Source organism: Pongo abelii, chromosome 21, assembly GCF_028885655.2.
Source record: "Pongo abelii isolate AG06213 chromosome 21, NHGRI_mPonAbe1-v2.0_pri, whole genome shotgun sequence".
Taxonomy (NCBI): domain Eukaryota; kingdom Metazoa; phylum Chordata; class Mammalia; order Primates; family Hominidae; genus Pongo; species Pongo abelii.
This window is the reverse complement of record NC_072006.2, coordinates 62,635,259-62,662,242: the sequence shown is the minus strand read 5'-3', so window position 1 is coordinate 62,662,242 and position 26,984 is coordinate 62,635,259. Positions and strand designations below refer to the sequence as shown.

Genomic DNA, 26,984 nt, shown 5'->3' with positions numbered 1-26,984 from the left:
AGGGAGCTGTTAGCTAAACGGGTGATGAGGAAAGAAGCAAACTGGGCTGGTCAGATGCCCTATGTGTTTGGGGGCTCTCTTTGCATCTAGATGGTGTGAATATTGCTACATCTGTACTGTACATAAACACATGCCTACTCAGAGCAGTGCCATTTTGGAGGAAGTGCCTCAACTCCCAAGGAGACTGCATGTCTTCATGGATAAAATACATCTGTTCATTCGACTTTTCACTCTCATTAGAACTTACAATTAGTTGATTCTGTTGCTAACAACTCTATGCATATATGATTGGGAAAATCAGAAATAACCAACTGCATGTGTCCTGGGTGTTTTAGATTGAGTTATGCAGGACAGCTTCCATGTTGGGACATGGGTACATGGAATCCTGGGAAGGGAAATGTATGTGCATTTTCCTTTGTGAAGTCCTTCTAGAAACCCTACGCAATGTTAGTGACTCTGTCCTTGATGCAGTCAGAAGGGTTGGTTTTGTCTGTCTTCTGTCACTTAGCAGTTGAGTTGTGAAATTCTGTTTTGTTTATTTCTCCCTCAAGATGGTGAGCTTCTTAAACACTGGGCTGCGGTATCTTTGCACCATCAGCACCCAGCATGGTGCCAGGCCCAGAGTCAGTACTAAATAAATGTTAGTTGTTGGATGAATGAATCGGTAAAAACTGCAAGGGCTGTATCTTGTAATTATATCTAGACAGGATAAACAGGCCACCGGAGACCAATTATAATTCCTCTTGCTTGCAGGACGCCATTAGCATTCTGAGATTATAACTCATTGTCAGAAGCCTATTTTTCTCTCTCAACACTTTTTCACGTTAAGGCTTCCTCATTTTTTGTCATCATTCCTATTTTTAAGCTAATTTTTATTTGTGCACTTATTTAAGAAGAATCTTGTGGTTATGTGCTGTAAAGAACAGTTGGCTCCAAGCAACTTAAGTGAAGATCGTCATTCCATACAAGTGGTTCCTAGGGCCACGGGAATATAATTTCTTGTCACTGGTGTGCTGACTTTTAATGACTCTGGATTTGTTTTATACTGTATAGTAATAAGATCATGCGGGTGTGGCAGATGGAGAGGGGTGGATGGAGATACTGGGAGTGCTTTAGTTGCCCATCACCCTGCATATGGAAGCCTCACATCCTCATTTATTGTGGCTGTCGCTTTGTACAACTCTGGTAAGCATCACATCAGAAATATGTGTCCTCTCTGTTCTGAGGACACAAACCTTTTCCTTATTTGTGTTATGGGCTAGTTTCCCCTTTCGCTCCATCCCCATTGGTTTTTTTCCCCCTCTTCCTGTATGCAAATTCCAAATAGAATGATGGGGAGATTACTAACCCAGAACCTTTTTCTACTGTAAATAGGTAGTGCTGTGTATATAGTGAGAATAACAGACTTTAGAGACAGGAAGTCCTTCTTCCTCCCAATCCCTGCCTTTCTCCATCCCTTCCTTTCTTCTCTCCCTACTTCGGTCCTTCACTCCCCTGCCTTACCTTCTTCCTTCCTTCTTTTGTTCTTTCCTCCTTTTCTTTTTACTTTGTTGGGGGAATGGAAGAATTCTTTCACAATTTTGTTTTTGGCAACTTTTCATCTTGTTTCAATTTCAAACTTGCAAGAAAGTTGCAAGAATAGTAGTATGAATTCCCCTATACCTCTCTCTGGCTTCTTTAGTAATTTATATTTAGCTTCATTTGTTTTATCATCTTTTTTTCTCTTCTCCTCCATTTCTCCTTCTCTCTCCACACATACAGACAGATACATATTTACTGTATTTATTATTTTCTGAGACATTTGAGACTCAGTTGGAGGCATTGTCCCTCTTTACATCTAAATACTTTATTTTTTAATTTAATTTTTTATTTATTAAGGACAAACAGCAGCATTCATCTAAATACTTCAATGTATATATCCTAAAAGGAAGGAAATTCTCTTATATAACCATAGTACAATGATCAAAACAGGAAATTTAACACCAATACAGTGCTAATGTCATAGCCACCATTCATATGCAAACATCATCATTTGCCTAAGACCCAGTCCAGGGTCACTTGCTGCAATGAGCTTCCTATCTCTTTGGTTTCCATTAATCTGGAACAGTTCCCGAGTCTGTCTTTGAATTTTGTAACACTTAAATATTGGAAGAGTACTGGCCACATTTTTTTGCAGAGTGTCTCCCTGTTTGGCTTTTGCCTGATGTTTCCTTGTGATTGGATTCAGACTCTGTCTTTCTGGCAGGAGTATCACAGGAGTGATGTATTCCCAGTGTGTCATGGCAGGAGGCACAAGACTTCAGCTTGTCCTAATGTTGGTGATGTTAACTTTGATGACCTAATAGATAGATGTGGTATCTGCCAGGTTTCTCCAGTGTGCCCTTTTTTCCCTCTGGAAGTAATGAGAATTACCTTGTATTTAAGTATGCTCTTCTCCATCAGACCTTCACCCACTAGCGTTGCTGTCTATTGACAATTCTGGTTGACATTCTACTATGCTCCCTTCTCCATAATTTGCCATCATTTTGTTGAGGATTTTCATATCTATATTCAATTTTCTTTTCCTATTATGTCTTTGCCGGGTTTTAGAATCAGAATTATTCTGGCTTAGAAAAATGAGTTGGGAAGTATTCCCTCCTTTTCTATTTTCTGAAAGGTTTTGTTTAAGATTGGAGTTATTTTTTTCCTAAAACATTTGTTAGAATTCTCCAGTAAGACCTCTGGTCCTAGAGTTTTCTTTGTGAGATGGTTTTTCATAACAGATTTAATTCAGATACAGTGCTGTTCAGATTTCTTCATCTGTGTCACTGGGTAAGTTGTACATTTCAGGGAATTTATTAATTTCATGTAAGTTGTCAGATTTTTTGGGTTAGACTTGTTCATGATATTGTTCTATTATCTTTTTAATGTCTGTAAGATCTGTGGTGTTATCCCCTTTCAATTATGATCTTGGTAATTTGTGTTTTTTTCTCTCTTGATCAGTCTTGCTAGGGGCTTATCAAATTTATTTATGTGTTCAAGCCAATTTTTGGCTTTGTTGGTTTTTTTCACTTATTTCTTTTTCATTGATTCCTACTGTTTATTATTTCCACCCTTCTCCTTTCTTGAGTTGTTTGCTTGTCCTTTTTTTTAGCTTTTTAAAGAGGAAACAATATTTTTAAGCCTGCATTCTTTTCCATTTTAAGCATTTAAAGCTACACATTTAGTGTTAATGTCCATGTGATATATTAACCCTTTCATCATTAAGAAATGTCTTTGACAGTAATCTGTATTTTATAATCAATTATGATAGTAATATAACCACTCTAGCATTTTTATACTTATTGCTTATTATAGTATATTTGTTTATATTTTTTTACTCTCAACTTACATGTCTTTACATTTAAAGTGTTTGTGCTTTTGTTAGCATCTAGTTGGGTCCTGCTTTTATATCCAGTCTGATAGTTTCTGCTCTTTAATTAGTGTGTTTAGTTCATTTATATTTAATGTAATTATTGATATGTTTGGTTTTATTTCTGCCATTTCTCTGTTTTCATTTGTCTAATCTGTTTTTTTGTTAATTCTTTTCTGTTTTCTTTTGGGCTAATGAATGTTTTTTAGCATTGCATTTGAATTCCTCTATTGAGGATTTTCAAAAAATATATCACCTTTTGCAACAGCGTGGTTCCATTCACTTGCTTTCATCCTTTGTGCTGTTGCTTTCATGTATATTACATTATGAGCCTGCGAATACACTGTGTTAGGCCATTCTTGCATTGCTATGCAGAAATACCTGAGACTGGGTAATTTATAAGAAAAGAGGTTTAATTGAATCATGGTTCTGCAGACTATACAGGAAGCATAGTGCCAGCATCTGCTTCTGAGGAGGTCTCAGGAAGCTTTTACTCATGGCGGAAGGCAAAGTGGGAGCAGGCATGTCACATGATGAAAACAGGAGCAAGAGAGGAAGTAGTGGGGAGGGAGGTGCCACAGTTTACAACAACCAGATATGCAAGAACTCAGTATTGTGAGGACAATACCAAGCAATAAGGGATCCACCCCCATGACCCGTATACCTCCCACCAGGCCCCACCTCTAATGTTGGGGATTAACAATTCAACTTGAGATTTGGTGGGGACATATATTTAAACCATATGGTACAGTATTTTAATTTTTGATTTAAACAGTTACATCTTTTGAAGAGATTAGTAAAAAAGAAAAAAATACAGCCTTTTATATGCCCGTTTTTACCATTTGTGGTGATTGTCATTCTTTCCTTTCCTAGATATGAGTTATCATCTGGTATCCTTTCCCTTAATGCCAGAAGAACTTCCTTTAGTACCTTTTGTAGTTCAGGTTGGCTGATGATGAAATTTACTAATTTTTGTTTATCTGAAAATGTCTTTATTTTGCATTTATTTTTGAATGATAGTTTTGCTGGATGTAGAATTGTGAGTTGAAAAGTTTTTTTGTTTCTTTTCTTTTAGCATTTTAAAGATGCCATTCTGTTGTCTTCTGGCCTCCTTTGTTTCTCATGAGAAGTCATCTGTCATTTATATTGTACTCGTATATATAAAATATCCCTTTTTCTCTGGCTGCTCATGAGATTTTTCTCTTTATCTTTGGATTTAGCATAGTTAGTATACTGTTTTGTCTCCATCGAACTCTTGGATTTGTGTGTTAAGCCTTTCAAATAATTTGGGAAGTTTGGGCTATTGTTGTTTTAAATACCTTTTTCTGTATTCTTTTTCTCCTTTCAATTTGTGACTTAGATTAACACAAAGTTGGGACCCTTGATATTGTCCCACAGGTCTTTGAGGCATTGTTCACTTTTCTTTAATCATTTTTTCTCTCTGATGTTTAGATTTGATAATTTTTATTAATTTAAAAAGTTCATTGATTCTTTTTTTTTTACATCTCTCCAATCTGCTTTTAGGCCTAGCCAGCAAATTTTTAATTTCAGTTATTGTACTTTTTTGCTCTAGAATTTCCATTTTGATCTTTTATAGACCTTTACAGTTTCTATATCTCTATCATATAGAAAGTCCCTGTCTATTCTTTATGCATTTTTTCCTTGTAATTCTTGAGTATATTTATAACAGCTCCTTTAAAGTTCTTGTCTGGCCCTTGCAACATTTGGATCATCTTGATGTTGGTTTTCATTGACTACTTATATTATGGATCACTTTTTTCTTATTAATGCATGAGTAGTGATTTTTGATTGGACACTGGACATTATAAATGATACATTGCAGAGTCCCTGGATTCTGTTATATTTTTCTCAAATGATTTTTGTCCTAGGAGGCAGTTACCTTGATTAATCTCCAGCTCCAAATTATCTGCCTTGTGAGCAGAAGCTGAAATCTCTGCTGAGTTTGTTTAATTTCTGACGCTGCTGCTTTTTTTCTGGGTCCTCCGGGATCCTCCCCCCTCCGCCCCACATATATGTAGTTTAGCAGTTAGCCAAAGATTTAAGCACATTTTATGCACAGATTTTGGACCTTGCAAATCTCTCCTGTTGCAGTGTATCTTTTAAGAGTAGCCCCTCCTCCAGTTTCTGCCTTTTGGTTGCTTTCCACTGCTTTCAGATGGTGTTTTTTTAATGTTTTGTCAAGATTCTGTAATTTTTAGCTATAGGAGGGTTAGTCTAACTTAGACTTTGCTATTACCAGAAGTCTTGGTTCTTTTTTATAGTTTCCATTTCTTTGATAAGTTCCTAATCTGTTCATTCATTGTGGCCCTATTTTCCTCTTTGTACTTGAGCATATTTGTAATAGCTGCTTTAAATTCCTTTTAAAGTCTTCTAATTCTAATATCTGGATTTTCTGTGGGTGTTTTTTCTGCTGACTGATATTTTTCTTGACTGTGGGTCACATTTTCTTATTTCTTCTCATGTCTATAGATTTTTCATTTTCTATTGTATTTTGTTGAAACATTGTGGAAACTCTGGATTTTGTTATTTACCTCTAGAGAGTATTGACTTTGTTCTAGAAAGCAGTTCAGATTCTGTTTTTCCTGTAGTAGGCAGCAGCTGAAACAGCTCACTTCTTTCATCCCTAAGTTACTGTTTCTCTGTGAACCTCATCATCTCCCGTGTGCATGACCAGTTCAGAGATCAGCCAAAGATTAGGGTAGGATTTAACCACAGGTTTTGGAGCTTTCCTTTCTTTGGCTCCCTCCTTCCTTCACAGTAAAACTGTAGCTTTAAAAAGTTTATGTATGTATATATGTATTTATTTCACTAGCTTTAGGGATACAAGTGGTTTTTGGCAACATGGATGAATTGTATAGTGGTGAAGTCTAGGATATTAGGGTACACATCACTTGAGTAGTGTACACTGAACACCAATAGGTGGTTTTTCATCCATCACCCCATTCTGACCCTTTTCCCTTCTGAGTCTCCAGTTTCCATTATATGACTGTATTTGCCTTTGCATACCCATAGCTTAGCTTCCACTTATAAGTGAGAACATGGGGCATTTGGTTTTCCATTCCTGAGTTACTTCACTTAGAATAATGTCCTGCAGTTCCATCCAAGTTACTGCAAAAGACATTATTTTGTTCTTTTTTATGGCTGAGTAGTATTCCATGGTGTATATATATATATATACCACATTAAAAAAAATATATGTGTGTGTGTATATATATATATATATATTTCCATTTTTTGAGATAGCATCTTGCTCTGTTGCGCAGGCTGGAGTGCAGTGGTGCAACCTTGGGTTACTGCAGCCTCAACCTCCTCGGCTCAAGTGATCCTCCCACCTCAGTCTCCCAGGTAGCTGGGACTACAGGCGTGTACCACTACACCCAGCTAATTTTGTTTAGTTTTTGTAGAGACAGGTCTCACTACCCAGACTACCACATTTTCTTTGTCTTCTCTTCAGTTGATGGGCACTTAGATTGATTCCGTATCTTTGCAATTGTGAATTGTGTTACAATAAATATATGCATACAGGTGTCTTTTTGATATAATGATTTCCTTCCCTTTGGGTAGATACCCAGTAGTGGGATTGCTGGATCGAATGGTAGACTTACTTTTAGTTCTTTGAGAATTCTCCGTAATGTTTTCCATAGAAGTTGTACAATTTACATCCCCACCAGCAGTATATAAGCATTCCCTTTTCACCACATTCATGCCAACATCTGTGTTTTTTGACTTTTTAATAATGGCCATTCTGGCTAGGGTAACATGGTATATCATTGTGGTTTTAGCTTGCATTTGTCTGATAATTAGTGATGTTGAATTTTTTTTATATGCTTGTTGGCCATTTGTATATCTTCTTTTGAGAAATATCCTATTCATATCATTGGCCCACTTTTTAGTGGGATTATTTGTTTTTTTCTTCTGATTTGTTTGAGTTCCTTGTAGATTCTGGATATCAGCTCTTTGTTGGATGCATAGTTTGCAAATATTTTCTCCCATTCTGTGGGTTGTCTCTTTGATGATTATTTCTTTTGCTGTGCAGAAGCTTTTTAGTTTAATTAGATCCCATTTATTTATATTTGTTTTTGTTAAATTTGCTTTTGGGATCTTAGTCATAAATTCTTTGCCTACACCAGTGTCCAGAAAGAGTTTTTCCTAGATTTTCTTCTATAATTTTTATGGTTTCAGGTCTTAGATTTAAAATCTTGAGTAGATTTTTGTATAAAGGGAGAGAGAAGGATCCAGTTTCATTCTTCTCCATGTAGCTAGCCAGTTTTCCCAGCACCATTTATTGAATAGAATATCCTTTCCCCAGTGTATGTTCTGTATGCGTTGTCAAAGATCAGTTGGTTGTAAGTATTTGGCTTTATTTCTGGGTTCTCTATTCTGTTGCAGTGGTTTGCTTTTATACTATTACCATGCTGTTTTGGTTACTATAGCCTTGTACTATAATTTGAAGTTGGGTAATGTGATGCCTCCAGATTTGTCCTTTTAGCTTAGTGCTACTGTGGCTATTCTGACTTTTTTAGTTCTATATGAATTTTAGGATTTTTTTTTCCTAATTCTGTGAATAATGAATTGATATTTTGATAAGGATTGCATTAAATCTGTAGATTACTTTGGGCAATGTGGTCATTTTTATGATATTGATTCTTCTAATCCATGAACATGGGATGTATTTACATTTGTTTGTGTCATCTGTGATTTCTTTGGGCAGGGTTTTGTAGTTCTGTTTGTAGAGATCTTTTACCTCCTTGGTTAAGTATTTTATTTTTATTTTTTGTAGCTATTGAGTTCTTGATTTGATTCTCATCTTGCTCATTGTTCATATAAAGCAGTGCTACTAATTTGTATACATTGGTTTTATAGCCCAAGACTTTACTGAATTCATTTATCAAATCTAGGAGTCTTTTGGAGGGGGTCTTTAGGGTTTTCTAGGTATGAGATCATCTCATCAGCAAACACAGATAGTTCTTTTTTTCTGGTTGGGATGCCCTGTTTTCTTTCTCTTGTCTGATTGCTCTGGCTAGGACTTCTACCTGTTGCTTTTGCTTGAGGTCTAGCTACCCTGCGTAGCCATGTAGAACAGGAAGTACCCTCAGGCAAAAAGTAGCATAAATGCAAAATTTAATCTTTTTTTTTTTTTTTTTTCTTGTAAGGGTCTACTCTTTAGTTTCTCCAGAATGTGATCATTTTCCAGTGCTTACCATGTCCTGCTGTCACTGGATGTCTCACCTCCCCACTGTTTGTGTTTAGTCATGCTATTTAACCTCTTGCAGCATTTCCGCATCTGGAAACATGAGGATAAATAATGCCCATGTCATAGGATTCTTGGGAAGGTAAAATGAGCCAATGCACATACATTTTTTTTGTTTGTGTATTGGGCACAAGGTGGGGACCTGGCAGATGGTAACTCTTAGAGCTTCAGACAAACAGTTATCTGAGTCAAACTGGAGAAATGTTGGGCCTTCTGTTGATCTTATAACTTGACAAAACTCAGAAGAAGGTGTTTTTTATTTTTCCTTCTTAGGTATGTTGGGAATATTTTGAATATTGGCTTTTGGAATATATCTTTAGTGCTACATGTGACTTACATGCTTCGGCATTTTAAATGATTCGATTTTTTTTTTTTTAATTTATAGATAATCTGCAAAATGGCTTCAATGCTGAGTAAGAGTACAGTTGAACGCCTGCTACTCCCCCGATTCTGTGAACTGTGTGGTGACGGGAAGCTCTTTCAAGTTCGGAAGGTAGGAATGTAAGAATTCCAAAACTCTTAAAGTTAAAATTTCAAAATTGATTTCTCTAAAGTTTCTGGACTTCCTCAGTAGACATAGTCTGGGGGAAAGATGTGTCCAGTGTGAACTATGTAAGGAAATATCTGAACAGCATTGCCAGTTTTTACTGAAGCTAAGAAATGCGTAGAGACCTGGAGATAAGAGTCTGTGTGACTAGACCTGTCGCTTTCAGGCACAGGGTGAGAGTTAGGGGACCTTGCTGGTTTATGGTTAGATGCCCAGGCTTGCAAGGTCTTTGATTATCTGTGGTGATTTGATCCAGAACCTTCTTATATTTGCTATACCTTCCAACCCCAAATTCCCTTTCACTCACTTGTCACTTGGTTGTCAAATTCTTCCTTCTGAAGTCTGTTACCATCCCTCCCTAAACAGCCTCATCTTGCACCTTGCTGTGTTACTGGCCATCACCCCTCTGGTCTCTGTTCATGATACACAGGCAGGACAGCAGGTCTCCTTTACCACGCAGGGAATGTTAAGGGGCCTCTTTTGCCTTATTGCTAAGATCAATTAGGAGCCAGAAAATCTTAGAATTTGGCACCTTATGGTAAATCTTCTGTTTCTGATGCAATGGAGGCACCTGGCATTGTGCTGTATGGGCCATGGGCTTGGGAAAGGCTTGTTAGCTGCCTGACTAGAGGGGTAATTGCTCTCAAAGTTCCTGCTTGTTAGTTTTTACAATTTGTTAAGACAAAAAGAAAGATAAGGATAATGGATATGCCTTTTGCCTTTTTAAGGTTTGTGCTGCAAATTTTGGTGATATTTGTCATGCTGTTGGACAAGAAGCTACTGAGAAATTTTTGGTATGTGACGTTTTGGCCAATTGTAATTGTTGATTTGCTTCTTAATGCACTTTCAAAATCACTTAAGTTTTGTATTTGTGAATGGCAGCTCAATTTTGCATTTGTTAATTTCAAATTTCATAACTTCTGAAGCTAACATTTTCCTAAGCATTAGGTAGCTGGTCTGTGGAATGGGCTGGAAGCAACCCCCATCTTTTTTCCTGTGGGCTTGGCTGTCTCCTCCTTAAAAGTCGCTTTTCCCTGTTTTCTTCTCACTGTCCAAGTTGCTCTCTGTCTTCTCTCTCTGCTGCTCTTTCTAGAACACCACTCTACCACCTCACTCCTGGGCCTCAAGAATCATTGGGATTTTCTTCTTGGTTTACAGGTTAAAATCTAGAGCCTTCTGGGCCTTCCAGGTCCCTTCTTAGATGCCTTTTCTGCCTCACCTCCAGTCCCCTTTCTCAGTTCTGAACACTACCCTGGTCTTGGTGGGTTTCACTTCTGGCCATATATCTGAAGCCTGGCGAGGGCTCAGGCATCTGCATTTTTGATAAAGTCCCACATGATTCTGATGCATAGCAGAGTAGAGATCCACTTCCCTAAGCAGCCAGGTGACTTCAGCATCCTTGAGACTTCTTGCTCTTTCATACCTCTGGGCCTGTGCTCACTAAGAGCATCTTTCCTGCCTGGTGGGACCCTCCTCACACTTCCAACCCAGCTTGAATTGCCTCTGTGAAGTTCTTTCCTTGTCTAGGCTGACCTACCTGCAGTGCCAGAGAGAATCAGCTTCTCCCTTCTCAGCATCCTGGTAGCATTTGTTCAGAGGAGCTGAGGAGCTTCTTGAGGGCAGGGACCGCATTGTGTTCATCCTTGTTTCCCCAGTGTCTACCCTGTCAGTCCCCGGCCCCTAGAGAACCTTGCTCCATAAGCATTTGTCACTTTTATTTGACAGAATATACTCCTTGTATGGGTGAGATTCTTACCTCAAAAAGTCTAATCTTTAAATTGATTTTTAAATTTAAGTTCAGAAGCTCATTTTATTTTGTTTAAAGTATAAGCCACGTCAACACAGTTCTAACCCAAGAATAATTTTTAATGGGCTGTTGCTTTGAATATATAGTGAATTTTTTTTTTCTTTCTTTCTTTTTTTTTTTTTTTGTGAGACAGAGTCTTGCTCTGTCGCCCAGGCTAGAGTGCAGTGGTGTGATCTCGGCTCACTGCAACCTCTGCCTCCTGGGTTCAAGCTAAGGCTGGATCCTGCCTTAGTCTCCTGAGTAGCTGGGATTACAGGCATGCACCACTGTGCCCGGCTAATTTTTGTATTTTTAGTAGAGACAGGGTTTCACCATGTTGGCCAGGCTGGTCTCAAACTCCTGACCTCGTGATCTACCCGCCTTGGCCTCCCAAAGTGTTGGGATTACAGGCGTGAGCCACCACGCCCATCTACAGTGAATGTTATCTTCTACTTAATATATCTGAATGAAGAATGGCAGTGAGTAACATGCTAATCATTTGTAGGTAGATATTGGCATGATTATATCATATTCCCATTTGCGAAGCATTTTAGGCTATTTTACATTAGGATATTAAAAACAAAGCCCTTTTAAAGGATACACTTTAAAAGGGGATGTAATCATGACCTTTATAGAGATATGAAATGAACATATTTCAAAGATTTTATTTAACTCATTTATTAGTGAGGAAAACCAGTAAGATATTACAGCCAGTTTAATGGAGAACTCAAAGTACTCATTTATAGTCAGAGCAAGGAATATCGAAGTGAACTTACAAATGAATTCAAAACTGGTCAGTATCCAGGGTGATAATTGATTGCATTTCACTGGACACAATTTGCATTTCTGTTGGCAGGAATTATTTGCATTACTATCAGGTTTTAGCAACCTACCTTCTATCACTTCAGAGTTGTAAAATAGCTAGGCAAAGACAGTGATACCTGGGTGGGTGAGTTAGTTGGGACATCTACTGTTTCAGAGTCTTTCACAATCTTCTCTACAATTTACATAACAAATATCAGTCATTCTGCCCTTTTTGGGATTTTCTCTATTATCTATTAAAGGTAACCAAGTCATTTACTAAGATTAGGAGGTAAAAGAAATGTTTATTTCTTCCACTTCTCATAATATCTGTTTGTTTCAAATGATTCCTTTTAGACCAGTATGTATTTTCCTTTTCCTTGTCATTAATTTCTGCATATGCCTTCACTGCTTCATTAAAATAGGTTCCAGCACTTTGGGAGGCTGAGGTGGGCTGGTCACTTGAGGCTAGGAGGCCAATGTGGAGAGACCCCATCTCTACTAAACGTACAAAAAAATTAGCCAGATATGGTGGCACACGCCTGTAATCCCAGCTACTCGGGAGGCTGAGGCACAAGAATCGCTTGAACCTGGGAGGCGGAGGTTGCAGTGAGCCGAGATCGCGCCACTGCACTTCAGCCTGGGCGACAGAGTGAGACTCTGTCTCACAAAAATAAATAAATAAATAAATAAATAAATAAATACAACAGGTTCTGCTCTTCCTCAGAGTCTCCAATTGGAGTAGCACTCTTTTGTTTGTTTTGGCAGATCCCAAAGTTCTTTGAGCTCTGCTCTGATGCTGTTTGGGGCATGCGGAAAGCCTGTGCGGAATGCTTCACGGCTGTGTCGCACAGCTCCTCCCCTGGGGTCCGCAGAACCCAGCTCTCCCCGCTCTTCATCAGACTTGTCAGCGACCCCTGCCGATGGGTGAGTGCCAGCAGCCCTGTCCAGACACTGGCCTCTGTTGACCAACTGAACAGCTACGTCTGGCTTCCAGGCTGGGATTCACTTCGGGGCTCGTAACTTTGTATTTTGTCCCTTCAGTTACTGATTACCATAATCACATTTAGACCTTGTGAGGTCTCAGGGAAACTAAAATCTCAAAAGCTTGGGGTGAATTAAGAAGGTGAGGTACACTGTACCATTTATAGTGAATGAATATCATGAAAATCGTAATTGAGAAAGAAAAAACTATGTAACTGAACTGTTACCTTTTCTGTTGCTATCATAAATATGTCTGTAATGATTAATAAGGCCTGTTCAAATACTTGATATAAAATGTATTATTCATATAAAATTAATATTCTGGAAGAATGGAAACAGTATAATAGGGCTAAATTTTTCCTTACTTTCTGTTGAATAATAGTATTTGGAATTTAGGGAATGATTTAGAAAGCAATAAATCTCCATAGATGTAATGTGGTGGAGAGTAGCTTGTGTGGGGTCCGACCATCTGTTTCAGCCTGAGCTCAGTCCTGGCCACTGCTGCTGGCCGATGGTGCGTTCATTCACTGCACTGTTCTCTCTGGTTCCAGGTGCGCCAGGCTGCCTTCCAGTCCCTCGGCCCCTTCATTTCCACCTTTGCAAACCCCTCCAGGGCTGGCCTTTATCTTCGAGAGGATGGCGCCCTGAGCATCTGGCCACTCACCCAGGATTTGGACTCTGGTTTTGCCTCTGGCTCACCTGCTCCCAGCAGTGGTGGTAATACTTCCCCTGCCAGGTATGCTTTGGCTGGGGTCACCACCAGGACCCTCGATGTACCTTAAGCACCCACCTAAAATTTCAGCAATTATCTTGTCTCGAGTTTTAGTAGTGACCTTCTGGGCAAGATGGAATATTAGAGCTTTAATTACGTAAAGAAGCAAAAAGTAATTGCAATAATGATTTTGAAACATGACTACTGGGTTATAAATAATGAAGCTACTATGTCTCCTAAATTTAGATAAAATATTCATTGAGATTAGTGATTAAATAACCTATAAAGAAAATTTTCTCTTACTTTTTGATGAATGAAGTTCTCTGGGTAATTTACTTAGGGAAAAATGTGAAGTCTCCCAAATGTACTTTTTTGGAGATTGGGTTACATGTACATAAAGGCGACACTCCTGACCAACAGTGGTAGACCCTCCAGTGTTTGCTAGTATGGCGCTGGATCTTGGGTTTGTCATGTCTTTCCTCTGAGGCTGATGTGTATACACCAACCATCCTATTTGAAGTCGTTCATAAACGTCTCTCCATTGTTGCTAGCATGCAGGCGTGTGAGAGTGGGTAATTCTCACAGAATACAAATCCTTACGAGGTTGGCCCATCCTCCCTCCATCCCTCTTCCATCACAGTTCATTGAGCTCCTGCTGTATGGCAGGCCCATGGGCAGTGTCTTCCTCAAGACCTCAAGGTGGTTAACAAATAGCCAGCCACCTCTTACCAGTTTCAGCGCCTTTTGTTTTCTAATGCCTGCCCCCTGGTGGAGGTACTCATGAGCAGGAAATGGATGAAATGTACCGAAGGTGCTCCAGCAGAAGTCCAGGCCGGCTCAGCCCTGGAGTATAGTGGAGAGAACGGCTGAACTTTCAAGTGGTGTTTTCAGTGCCCATCATACTCCCGGCGGGGCAGTGGGGGTTGACAAACCTCTTATCCTCTCGTGAGATTGTAGTCAGCTGTCACCAGGAGACACAAAGAGGGGCCAGTGGTCAGCTAGGAAGTAGAGGACTGGGTGAGGATGTGGTTCTCATGTTTTTCCCTGTGACTTTCAGTCTATTATACAGTATTAAAAGTTTGCTTCCCTCAGTTTAACTAGTTCAGCAAAGCCTGTGCAGAGGGAGCCAGAGCTACCCGTGGAAGGGACCTCAGCGAAAACCAGTAATTTCCCGCACATCAGTAGCTCCTCTGACGGCCCAACGGAAAACCCTGTGGAAAGCTGTGTGTCAGCTGGAGCTGAGTTGACCAGGCTTTCCCCAGAGACCAGCGCCTTCTCAAAGCTTTCTGACATTAACGACCTCCCCATCAGCAGCTACCCTGGATCAGATTCCTGGGCCTGCCCAGGGAACACTGAGGATGTGTTCAATCATTTTCTTTATTGGCGAACTCCTCTCCCTGACATAAGCAAGGACTTAGAGCTGCTTCTGAGCGAGACTGGGCCTCAGGAGGACGACTGCAACAGACCTGGGGTTGTGCATAACAGCTGTGTGGCCCGGAGTGAGATTCAGAAAGTCCTTGATAGTTTGCAGGAGCATCTGATGAATGATCCAGATGTTCAAGGTAAATGTCGTTTATTGTCATTAAAGAGAAGATGGGATATTTCTGTGTCGTGTGTTGCATTTCGCCACTTCCTTCTTCCCCAGGTATGTGTACTGACGCATGTGCGTGTGGACCTGTATTCGTTTACACTGTATACACATTGAGAGGAGAGACTTGTTCAGTCTCAGTACAGTTCGAAAAGTCAGAAATACCTCTGTGCAGGTACCTGTGCAATGATTTTGCTTTCTAATTTTGCAGATGGATGTGCACAGAGTCTGAAGTCAGTTCTAATAGGAAAGTGGATAGTTTGTGGGCATATCTGTAGCAGGGGAAATTTTATTAGCTCCTTAGACACACTCTTACATCATCTCCCACATAGAATGCCCTTTCTAGTTATGAACAGCCAAGGATGGCCTCCTTTTGGAGCCTATTAACGCAGCCCTTAGCTAAACTTTAAGGTTCTTGTCTTTGTACAGGAAGGAAAAGCACAACTACTTCTTTGGGGTATTTTTCATTTTATGACTCGTGCTCCCACTGAGCATCTGATCAGGGATCTGGACCTTGCAATCCATATCCCATTATCGTGATCTTCCTTCTCTGCACAGTGCTATATTTGTATTCTTCCTTGCACTGGAGAAATTGGAAAAAAACATCACTTGCTGCTGTTGCTGGGCAGAGATTTGTGAAGCTTTCGGGAAGGGAACTGTGAAAATTCAGTTAGCCCTGTGATTATTCTTTATCCTTAAATTTATGAAGGAAATTAAATCAATGTTTGCTGAAGGAATAGGTACACGTAACATATCACTTCTAATAGCTAGAGACAAAGGTCTGTTTTTGGAAAACACATTACTGAGCTGCCTTAATCCCCGGTGTAAGACCTGGACTGGGGGCTGGGCAGTGATGACTGTGGCCCCTGAGGCCCTTGTGATACGGTTAAGGGGATTGTGCAGGCAGCCACCCTGTGGGACATGGCGAGGGCTGGGAACGGAGGGGATGCGATGTGTAGAGGAAATGTCTGGGAGAGACCTTACATAGCAGGTGACATTTGGCCTGGGCTTTAGAGATTGGCTGAGAACCCACCATTCAGAGAAGTCAGGGGATGAGTTTCAGAGGGTTCTTTCAGTTCCCTGAAATCATCATTTGTAAAATCTTGCATGTTTGTGCATACTTAATTTCTTTGTAAGACAAGGCCCATAGCTTTCTTCAGAGCTCAAAGAGATCTATGATCCCAGAAGATCTAGAAATAAGTGATGCATTTTATTTGTGAACTGGCCATGGCAGGCAGGAGATGTCACTCAGGCCATTGGGAAGGGCCTGGTGTGTAGCACTGGAGCAGTGGGACTTGTCCTGGGCACAGCGCAGAGCCAGCTACAAGCTCTCAGTGTTTTGATGAATGTTGGAGTCCACCAAATTTAACTAATAGAAGCAGGATGCAGGAAGTAATATGTGTGTGTGTGTGTGTGTGTGTGTCTTGGGAGGTTGGGGACACTAAAACATTTGTTTATTTTTACAGAAAGGTATGTGAAGTGTGTTACCTTTACTGTTTAGATAATCTCAAACTGTCATACTCTGGACAGAAAGAATGGGCAGCCTTTGGGGCTTGGTGAGTGAGAGCATTACTCATCTGTGTGTAAATGGATGTATTCATGCATGGGTGTGTGTGTGCACATGTATGTATGTGTATGTGAGCAAGTAGCCATCCTGCTTTACAAATGGGGGAGCAGGATACCCTTCACTGAGTTGTTGGACCTCCCAGTCATCCTTGTTCAGTGATACCATGCTGTCTTTCCGTGAAACATGGTGGAGTCACTTGGGTTTTTCTGAATTGAGACTTTTCAAGTTCAGGTTTGATGTTCTGTGCGTGGCTGGCATTTAGTTGAAGTCGTTATTGTTAGTGGCTGGAAATATCACCACCTTGCTGAGAGCTTGTCTTGAGACTCCAGAGCATTGTCACTTCAGAACAGATACGTGTCAGTGTAGTACACCCACACCGTGTAGCTTAGTGCAGACTATGTTGTTTTGAAGACTTCTCTGAAGTAAACCCCCACAAACCAAATAAAGTTGTTAAATTTCTTGAAACTTCTCTTCCTACAGCTCAAGTTCAGGTATTATCCGCTGCACTGAGAGCTGCACAGCTCGACTGCGTGAATGAACCTGAGAGCAAGCCAACAGCAGGCCTAAATGAAGTGTCCATTTCACATCCCAGCTCTGCCTCTGACAATCAGATCACTCTGGCGGCCTCATCATCTCAGAATGAGCTCTTTGTGGCCAGGATATTACAAAGCCCAGTAAGTATCTGCCCTATCCCTCAGCCACCGAGGATGTGACAGAAATCACAAAGCAGCATTTTCTCTTATTAATATATCCCAGCAGAGATGATAAATGGCAAATTTCATTTTATTCTTAAGGTCATGTTTTGGATAACTAGACAACCAATCAATCAGGTGATTGATAGTGCCGATGTGCTCCCACGAAGACGGGTGGGCACCAGAAAGTACCTTCCCTTTTCTCCAGAGATGACAAGAACTTCTTCTTGGGGGGGATTAACCGTGTAAATGCTCTGTGTCACTGCTAACAGACATCGACATCTTTTAATAATAGTGGAGGGTGAATTCAGGCAGTTCCTGGAATTTCAAGTGGACGAGGCCCCTGCGAGCAGCTGTCACACCAGCCCCCCATTTGGTAGGTGCTCTGGCGTACATGGATGCTCCAGTGCTGGTCCTGGCATGCTGTTTCTCTTTCTTTTGAAAAAGCACCAGTGACCCCCTTCCTCCTGTGGGTGGAGCCAGCCCCTTGTGAGACCCCCTTGTGAGACCACGGCTTGTGAGACCACGGCCCATGATTTATTTCTTCAGGTTTCTCCAGAAGCGTGGGTCAACCCCTTGTAGCTGGAGGTTCTTGAGCTGTCCTAGTTTCTACTGAGCTTCCACTTGGACCACTTTAAGTTGGGGTCTTCCACAGGCAGGGGGGCAGAATGGAGGATTAAAATGAGGGAGGAGTCTGTGGTCATACAGTCATTGGGACAGCACTGTGTCGTTATCATGTGCCATGATGGATAATCTCTTCAATCTCATGGTCTCCAGGGCCTAAATACCAATTGTTTCTCTATTCATACAGTTTATAATTTGATTTCAGTGATTAACTTAACACCTCCTTTACCCCTTAGGCCTGCTCTAATAACGCAAAAGAAAACATTTTAAAACTCAAACATAAAATGTGTAGGAGTTGGTTATCTGTGATGAATAAGAAATGGGGTGATATCCTCCTCTTCTGCTGGTTTGTTGCTAAAAAAAATTAGCAAGAAAGCTCATTACTGTCAACCTTGTTACCTAGAGTGCAAAAGTTGCAAGTGTTAAGTAGAAGGGTGTGACCACATTTACCTTGGTGGGGATGTGATAGTATTTGGACTTCTTTATCATAGAGGTGAAAAAAAAAAAAAGAACGATTCCTCCAGGCTGGGGCTTTTGAGTTGCGGCTTTAAAAGGGTTTGTGTAATGGGGCCTTTGTTTTATGGTGTGGGAGGGCAGAGCCCTTGAATTTGCGGCTTGACTCCGAGGTCCTAGTGGGATTAATTAGGATGCTCCCTGTCACAAAAGAAGGGAAAGGAAATAAAAAACTCCAAGAACCATGTGGAAAATGTTCTCTTGCACAAGACAAGAGGAAGAAGTGCTGTGGTTGGGCAGCTTCTGGGCTGCTAGACTCCTTACCTTTGGCTCTGATCTGTCCACCCTTCCCCTCTGTGGTAGCTCTTGTCAGCATGAAATGCCCAGTGGAAGGCGGGGCCTGTGTCTTCCCACTTGTCTCTTTTGAAGAACAAGGACACCCCAGGCGGGAAGCCACCTCCCTGCCCTCTCCTTCTGCCTCCCTCTTTCTGGCCACAGTCACAGCGTGCATTCATGGGTTGAGCATGGTGAACTGGGCAGAAACATGGGAGCCCCCTGAACGGAGTCGGGATCCTGCTAGAAAGGAGGCTGCTGGATGCTGAGTGGTGGGTGCACAGGTAGCCAGCCAGCATGGTGTCCCACTGGGGTTTGGGGAACTCACAATACCTTCTGGAGGTGCCATGACTTGTGGTGATTTGCTTAAGCCTTGATTTGGCTCCTGGATTAAGTGCTGCACATACGCTTGCACTGAAGACTTTGGAATAAAATTAATTTCTAAAGGGATAATAGTGATTCTAATGACACATCTTGTTACTATATGTGAATTTATTAACTTGGAGAAATTGAGGTCTTAGGTTTTTATACCAAAATATTTCTGTTTTATCATGTCCTCTGTTAAAATAAACAGTACATATCCGTGAAAACCTTGGGAATTGAAGGTTCTGGTGGCGCGCCTCAGAGCAAACGAAGCATCTATCGGTGTGTTAATCGACTTTCCGGGATCATATATTGAGCTGATTTGTCAGAATCCATTAAGCTGGTAGACAGTATGACATTTCAAGTGCAAGTTGGAAATCCATGTTATGGTTGAAGGAGAAGGTCAGGTCCATCTCAGTTAATGTTAATCAATGATCAGAGACCAAAATGTCACCATTGAATGTTCTTGTTCATTTTAATTGTTTACCTAATGTAAAGGTTTATCAGCAAACATTAGGAGTGTTTGTACATGTGAAAATCTAGGACAATTTTCTGAGTAAATACTCCTGTATCAGCCACATCTTTTCTCTCAAATTCATTGGGTTCCCCAGCCCCCATCCTCTTTCAGGGACCCACCATTGCTGCAATCCCTGATTACCAAGAAATGCTGGAGGTGCTGGCTCTACCGTTTCTTGCAAACCTCACCCTTCTGGAGTAGTCTGTGCCTTAAACATGTGAATATTACTTAAAGGTGTTGGTTAGCCATACCGGGGAGTCCCTAGGGCATAAGGAATAGTGGATGCAAACTCACAGGGTTGCTCCTCACTGCTTTCACTTTAGCCTTTGTATTTCTGTAAGGACCTCCAGCAGTCTTGAAATTAAAATGTATGAAATCAGTTTTCCTTAGCACTTAAAAGAACTGGTTTATACAGTATCATATGTAACTGTGCAAATGTAATTTTTAACATCTGGAAAGATACCACTGACTTCAAGGAAAGCTTTTGCCTTGGCTTACAGAAGTAATTTCTGGCATTGAAAAAGGACTCTTTGAAGGGGAAGTGACAGGACAGCTGCTTCCTTTGGAGCAAATTGGTAACATGTCCAATCAACTCTGTAGGATCCAGGTGAATCCAGAAATGGAACCAGTGACCATCTGGAGACTGACCAGAGGCAGGATCCCACCCCACTTGAAGAGAATAAATCTAAATTACAGGTTCGTTTCTTGGGGGGCGGGGAAGGCAACTCAAAACTGTATATTTTCTTAAAGTTAACTTTAAGAATTGGAACCAAATATTTTTTCTTCCATCAATATTGATTACATATTTTAATTCATATTTCGTGTTGCTAATATAATTGTAAAAAATTAATTGTAAGGTAGTGTTTAAGCTTCTGAACAATCTGTAATAGTGTTTTTAATAAAGCAAACTAATATGAGAAAAAAATAGGACATCTAACACTGATTTGATTGAGTTCTATCTCAATCAAACACAGTCAAACATAGACGTGATTATCAGAGTATAAGGTCTCAGGTGCTAGGTTCTTGGGGCAGTTGTAAGAAAAGAGAAGCCAGTCTCCATTCTCAAGAGCTGGATGTACCAGCCTAAGGAGACATTGCTGTCTAGACTGTCCTCTATGATATCAAATATTGTGCCAATCTTAAAAAGATGAGTTCTGGGTGTTGCTTTCACTTCAAGCAAAATTGAAAACCCACTCTCTGGAGAAAACAGAGTTGGCAATCCGAAGCCCTTTGGCTTTAGGAAGGCCTCCTGTTCCTCTCACATTTCTGCTTTATTGTTTTCACCTCTAAACTCCAAACTCCTTGCTTTTCCTGAGTATTTTCCTGCACTCACGATGGCTTCCTTTCTCTCATTTCCCAGGATGTAATACCTCAGCCGCTGCTAGATCAGTATGTGTCCATGACTGACCCAGCTCGAGCCCAGACTGTCGATACTGACATAGCCAAACACTGTGCCTACAGCCTCCCAGGGGTGGCACTGACCCTGGGCAGGCAAAATTGGCACTGCCTGAAAGATACGTACGAAACACTGGCTTCTGATGTACAGGTAAAAGCCTTTTCAGAGGCACGTGCAGAAAGAGGGTGGGTCATTCATTAGGGAGAAAAGGGAAGCTGCAGCAAGGCTTATTGGCCTGAATTTTATGTGGATGCAAATTGGCATGTTTACTGGTCTCTGATGAAATAAAGCTTTAAGTGGCCAACACCTGGCAGTATTCATTTTGCTCCAAAAATGCCACGTAAGATACGGAAGAGGTTGAATTGCACTTGCTTGTCGTGATTCGTGTGTCTGCTATGCACCCCTAGTGGAAGGTACGGCGAACCCTAGCCTTCTCCATTCACGAGCTGGCTGTGATTCTTGGGGATCAGTTAACAGCAGCTGACCTGGTGCCTATCTTCAATGGATTTTTAAAGGATCTGGATGAAGTGCGAATAGGAGTTCTTAAACACCTGTATGATTTTCTAAAGGTAGGAAGAAGGGTTAAAAGCAAAAAACAAGCCTCCTCTCTCCGAATCAAATTTGTGAAGCCCTGGATGTCTATGGTGTCAGTGAAAAAAACAATGCAGTTGTTTAGCTTTCTTTAGCTGAAATGTACCATCCATAATCTTAAAGTGGATGTTCTTTCAGTGATGGGTAAATATTTTAAACTTTTTTCTCCTAATTTTCCTGTCCATTAGAGTTTTAATTCTGTGGAAGATGGTAGACACAAAGCCTAGCACACTCTTTGCAAAAGAAGAAACCAAGGCCCCCAGGTAGTGACCTGACTTGCCCAGAAGTCACCCAGGGGAAGAGCCTGGGCTGAAGTCCAACCTCTGTTCTGCATGAAGCACTTTTTCTGCAAGTCGCTGCTGCTTCCCCCCACCCCCCCAAACGAATGATGAATATAAAAATAAGAGTTTAAAAATGACCTAGAGAAACTAATTACTGTCATCCACATGACCAAGAGCTGCCCTTCACGGACTCTGGTGGGCGCTGCTCCAGCTGAGTCTCTCCTCTCCTGGTGCCGAGCAGCAGCCTCACTCCCTGGGAAGCGGCACTGGCACGCTGTCTTCCAAACACACACAGACTGGGCTTTTGTTTGTTTTTTTGTTTTTAGATAGGAAATTACTAAAGCAGGAAGACCTCAGGGGCATTCAGAAATACGTAATAAGCACATGTCCTAGCCAGGGGAAAAGGTTGGAGGTGTTCAGGGATGCATTTGATGTCAGTGTACAGCAATGTTCGTTCACAGCCACGCTGGGTGATAGATTACGAGGTATAGGGGAAATGCAAAAGTTCTTGCCAGTGACAAATGTATAATCAGAAGTGGAATAAAAGGGGGCATTTGGGGTCATTTTGAAGGATTATACATGTTTGTTTATATATACATTTTTAAAAAATAGTTGCTTCATGAAGACAAGAGGAGAGACTATCTTTATCAGCTTCAAGAATTTGTAGTGACTGATAACAGCAGGAATTGGAGGTTTCGATATGAACTAGCAGAGTAAGTAAAAACATATTTGGGGTATGAGAAAGCAAACTAGATGGAATAAATCTTAATTTTCTTACCATATAATTGATTTCTAAAGCAGCAGCAATAGTGTTCTTTTAGATAAAGAGATTATGTTTTTATTAAGGTATAAACAGAATTCCAAAAACCCTGAGTTACAAATACCACAGTCTCCGGGGAGACATTCATTTTCAGATGAAGACAGGGCTTGAGTCACTTTCGAATTAGAGTGTTCTGCTGTTCTAGAAGGCAATTTATTTGAACCAAATAAAAGATGAATCACCCACTCTTCAGTATTTTCCTATTAATCGGAGCAGTTTTTGCCAGAGCTTTCCTGAACATTCTGAGTGTGGTCCTCTCCGTAGGGTACAGCATGCCTAATGCCCTTTAGCTACTGTGGGAGACAGGAAGGGGTCTAACCCAGATGAGATGATTATGAAACAAAAAGGTCCCCCAAGGTGGCTCCTATCTGCACATCATTTTGTGCCTGAAGGAGTTATTTAATTCTGTCCTCAGCTGGCAAAAGGAATGTTCCAGGCTTTAGTGATGATGAAAGGGTGGAAGCATCAGTTTAAATAACTCCCCTTCCTAAGGTATATAATGTGCCTTTCACGGTGTGGAGGGAATTTGTTTGTGGCAGTTGTTGTTTGGGTTTTAGTTTTTACCTTGTTTTCATTTCGGTGTTTTTAGTTTTCATTTTTCTCATCCACAACTAGAAATCTCTCAAATAATTGTCTTCCCTGAATAAATTCATCAGGCTTTTGCAGCTATTCAGGATATGATTTGGCTGATGCCAGGGGCAAACCGAAAGCCTTTCTCTTTGCTATGGTCTTTAATCATTCTGCTTAATTTGAGAGATTGAGGTTTCAGTCATTTTACCATGTTCCCAGCATCCTGTTCTGAGTCGAGAAAAACAGGCCCACGTTTTCCATGAAAGCAGTGCGACCTCTAGCGGCGGCGCACGGGAAGTAGGCGCGCTCGGTGCCCGGCGGGGCTTCCCCGGGTGGTTGCGCGGCCCCAGTGCCCGACCACGTTATCTAGCCCCCTACGCGCCCTATCTCCCATCTGCCGGCTTATTGAAGCCACAGCGACTGATATGAATTCTGTGCTCCGGTGCCCATGATATTGGTATCATGTTTTTGAAAACGGTGCTTTTTGATATGAAAGTATTCACTAGCACTCCGGGCTTCTGGTTCTAACTTCCTTCCCATCTCTTTTTCATTTCCTTTCGTTGCCTGGGTGAAAGCAATGTCATTTATTTTCATGCCCTTCTCCCCGTCCCCATTTAGAAAGTAGTGAAAGCTTTGGTAGTGGGTTTTTGCAGCCAGCCGTCTCCTGCATGCTTTCGCCTTTCGGAGTAAGGAGCACGCGCTCCCAGTTCTCTCCAAGCGGACCTCGCTGCAGTGAAACCACCTCGTGCTGCCAAGAGCCGCGAGCAGGAGCATCCGGTTCGGTTTGCAGTCGGAGAAACGCCGGGGCGGTCGTGCAATCTCAGAGTGTTCGCTTGATCTGTTGACCTTTGTGAACTTCAACATTCTGGCTATTTTTATGTTATCTGATTTTTAAAGTTTTATGTGCTTTTCAACTGATAACCTAAAATTGAAATATTAAATCTGTATTCATAAATTTCTCAGCCTCTATTTTACAGTTTATTTACTTTTTGTTTGATTTGTATGTGTGTGAGATGAAGAATTAAAATTTTGTTCACATTTTTTTGCATGGTCATTTTGCTCAGCTTTCTGCTGTTGGCATTTTACTGAAGACCGAAATCTTGCTGGGTCTTTTGCTGTTCATTTCCCAGCCTGGCTATTTTTGTCTGTAAGATGAAATGACAGTAAAAAGAAATCAATAAGTTTTTTTTTTTTTTTGCCCAAAAATAATGTTTTTTTTTTTGTTGTTGTTGTTGTTGTTTTCCCTTTAATTTCAGACAGCTGATACTGATTCTGGAACTCTATAGTCCCAATGATGTTTATGATTACCTAATGCACATTGCCTTAAAGTTGTGTGCAGATCAAGTTTCTGAAGTTCGGTGGATCTCCTTCAAACTAGTAAGGAATCAGGGCATTTGCTCTGTGATTTTTACAAATAGGAATGTTGATGTATCTTCTATTTTAACTCTTTTAATTTTTCTGGGCTTAATTTGTCAGCTAACCTATGAAACTAGCTTTTAAAATTTGAAATTAGGAACTATATTATAGTTTTATCAGTTTGTAGGATAGCTTTTTTTGTTAAGTTATATGTTTCAGTGATGGCAATTGTGGAGTAATCCTTTTATATATGAAACCCTTTAAGCAATAGGTTAGTGTTTTTAAAATACAGGTTGATTTACAGCTTGGTTTTGTAGAAAAATATTTAGTGAGCAAAGACTCTGCTATAGAAAAGCTGATCTTTTTTTTTATGTGGGCTTTATACCAGCTGAATACAGATGAAAAAAATCACATTTGACAATATTGATTTTAAGATACTCTGATGGTATTAAAATTTTATAAAAATGACATGTTCTGAAAGGTAATGATTTAGTTATTAAGCAAGGGGACATGCTCTAAAATTTGGAACCTTAAGATTAAGAATGTATTTTTCTAATGTCAGTCTCCTTTTAAATTTCATTTTTATGAAGGGTTTTATGTGTGTGTGTGTTTATTGCCATATATTTAAACATCTTTTTTCTCTGTGTTCTAATGATGACCGCGACAAAAATTACTTCCTCCTGTGCTTATACATTCATTTTAAAGGTGGAAGGGTGCATAAAAATGTCTAGTTTCCTTGTAGAGTAGTATTCATAATTCAAATAGATGGCAGCATTTTAAATGTGCTCTTCTGATATTTTTCACAGGTCGTGGCAATTCTGCAGAAGTTCTATTCCAACAGTGAAAGTGCATTGGGATTAAATTTCATCAGTGAGCTCATCATAAGGTTCCGGCACTGTTCTAAGTGGGTTGGAAGGCAAGCTTTCGCTTTCATTTGTCAGGTTAGCAAGACCCGGGGAGGGATCTACCCTGGGTAACATCTGCCATGTGATGAAATCAAGTTCACCAGACAGAGAATCTCAGCCTGGAGCACTAGCCAGGAACTGAGGAATTAGTTCACCTAGCCCTGTTATCTCACAGGACATTGGGACCAACCCAGTGTGGTGAAGGGACTTGCCCAGGGTTACCCCACTGGCATACTCATTCACCACATAGCTATTGATTGAGTACCTACCATGGTCCAGACAGATTCTAGATGCTAAAGACAGAGTGAACAAGCCTCTGCTCTCCCACACTTCCATCCAGTAAGGTAAGGGCCAGGCCCACAGTCCACTCCTGCCCTATCCAGGTCTGTGTCCACCACTACACCTCACCTTAGCCAGTGGCTTTGGAAGGAAGGCAAGATGAAGAACTGGGCAGTGGGTTAGGGCTGAGACTTTAACCTCTTTAGAGTAAATGTGTAGAGTTCGTATCATCCTGTCCAGCTCCTCAGATCGCCCTCTCTACTCAGCCTCTTGGAAATGAGGGTGTGATTTATGTTTGCCTAGGAGCAATGGCAGTGATAATGGCTGCCATTTCTTGAATACCTCTTGTGTGCCAGGCATCACATCACACATTTAATTTTCTAATAAAAGGTAATGTGTCGTGGCGGGCACCTTTAATCCCAGCTACTTGGGAGGCTGAGGCAGGAGAATCACTTGAACTCGGGAGGCGGAGGTTGCAGTGAGCTGAGATTGCACCACTGCACTTCAGCCTGGGCAACAGAGTGAGACTCCATCTCAGGGAAGAAAAAAAAACAAGAGGTAATGTGTACTGAGCATGGCATACCCATTTACCTTTAGACCAGCTCTTTTAGGTGAAACATTTGAAGCCCAGAGAGGTTAGGTCACTTGTTCAAGATCACACAGGAAGTGTAAGCCCATGATTTTTTTTTTTCTGCTAAAGTATTGTTTTAAACATTTTAACTTTCATTGTGCACGTTTTCAAGCATATACAAAGGTAGAGGGATTGCTGTAATGAACCTCTGTGAACCCGCCACCCAGCTTTGTTGATAATACAGTGAAGCCGTGGTTGGGACCGTATCTAACCCCAGACCACAAAGTACCCTTTCTCTCCCTGATGACCAAGGGCACCAGAGGACTCACCGGCGCCCCCTGTTGGACCAGTGGGACATTACAGGAGTGCTTTGGCAGCCCACTCTGAGAAGGGCAGTGGATGGCGGAGTGAACAACAAACTCACAGACTCACAAACTCACAGACGGCACAGACTTTTGTGAAGGCAGAGTCAATGTTCCAAATCAATTTGCGGAGAAAGCTTAAAGGAAATATTTTTTGCTTTTATTTTTAAATTCTTTATCTGAGATTTAGAAAGTCTGAAATAAACAAAAGGACTCTTGGGAC

General features: G+C 40.9%; 1 protein-coding gene across 7 annotated transcripts in view; it reads left to right on the top strand.

Moving 5' to 3' along the window:
- PPP4R1L (protein phosphatase 4, regulatory subunit 1-like) overlaps positions 1–26,984 on the top strand; it is an 81,744-nt gene that overhangs the window by 51,087 nt on the left and 3,673 nt on the right. For all 7 annotated transcript variants that reach the window (XM_054541894.2, XM_054541893.2, XM_054541895.2 and 4 more), the window contains 12 exons: positions 9,049–9,156; positions 9,939–10,004; positions 12,566–12,724; positions 13,333–13,517; positions 14,586–15,055; positions 17,129–17,322; positions 20,231–20,326; positions 20,991–21,176; positions 21,434–21,595; positions 22,511–22,611; positions 24,545–24,665; positions 25,451–25,585. In XM_054541894.2, coding sequence (XP_054397869.1) covers positions 9,049–9,156; positions 9,939–10,004; positions 12,566–12,724; positions 13,333–13,517; positions 14,586–15,055; positions 17,129–17,322; positions 20,231–20,326; positions 20,991–21,176; positions 21,434–21,595; positions 22,511–22,611; positions 24,545–24,665; positions 25,451–25,585 — 1,983 coding nt within the window. The remainder of the gene's footprint in view (positions 1–9,048; positions 9,157–9,938; positions 10,005–12,565; positions 12,725–13,332; positions 13,518–14,585; positions 15,056–17,128; positions 17,323–20,230; positions 20,327–20,990; positions 21,177–21,433; positions 21,596–22,510; positions 22,612–24,544; positions 24,666–25,450; positions 25,586–26,984) is intronic.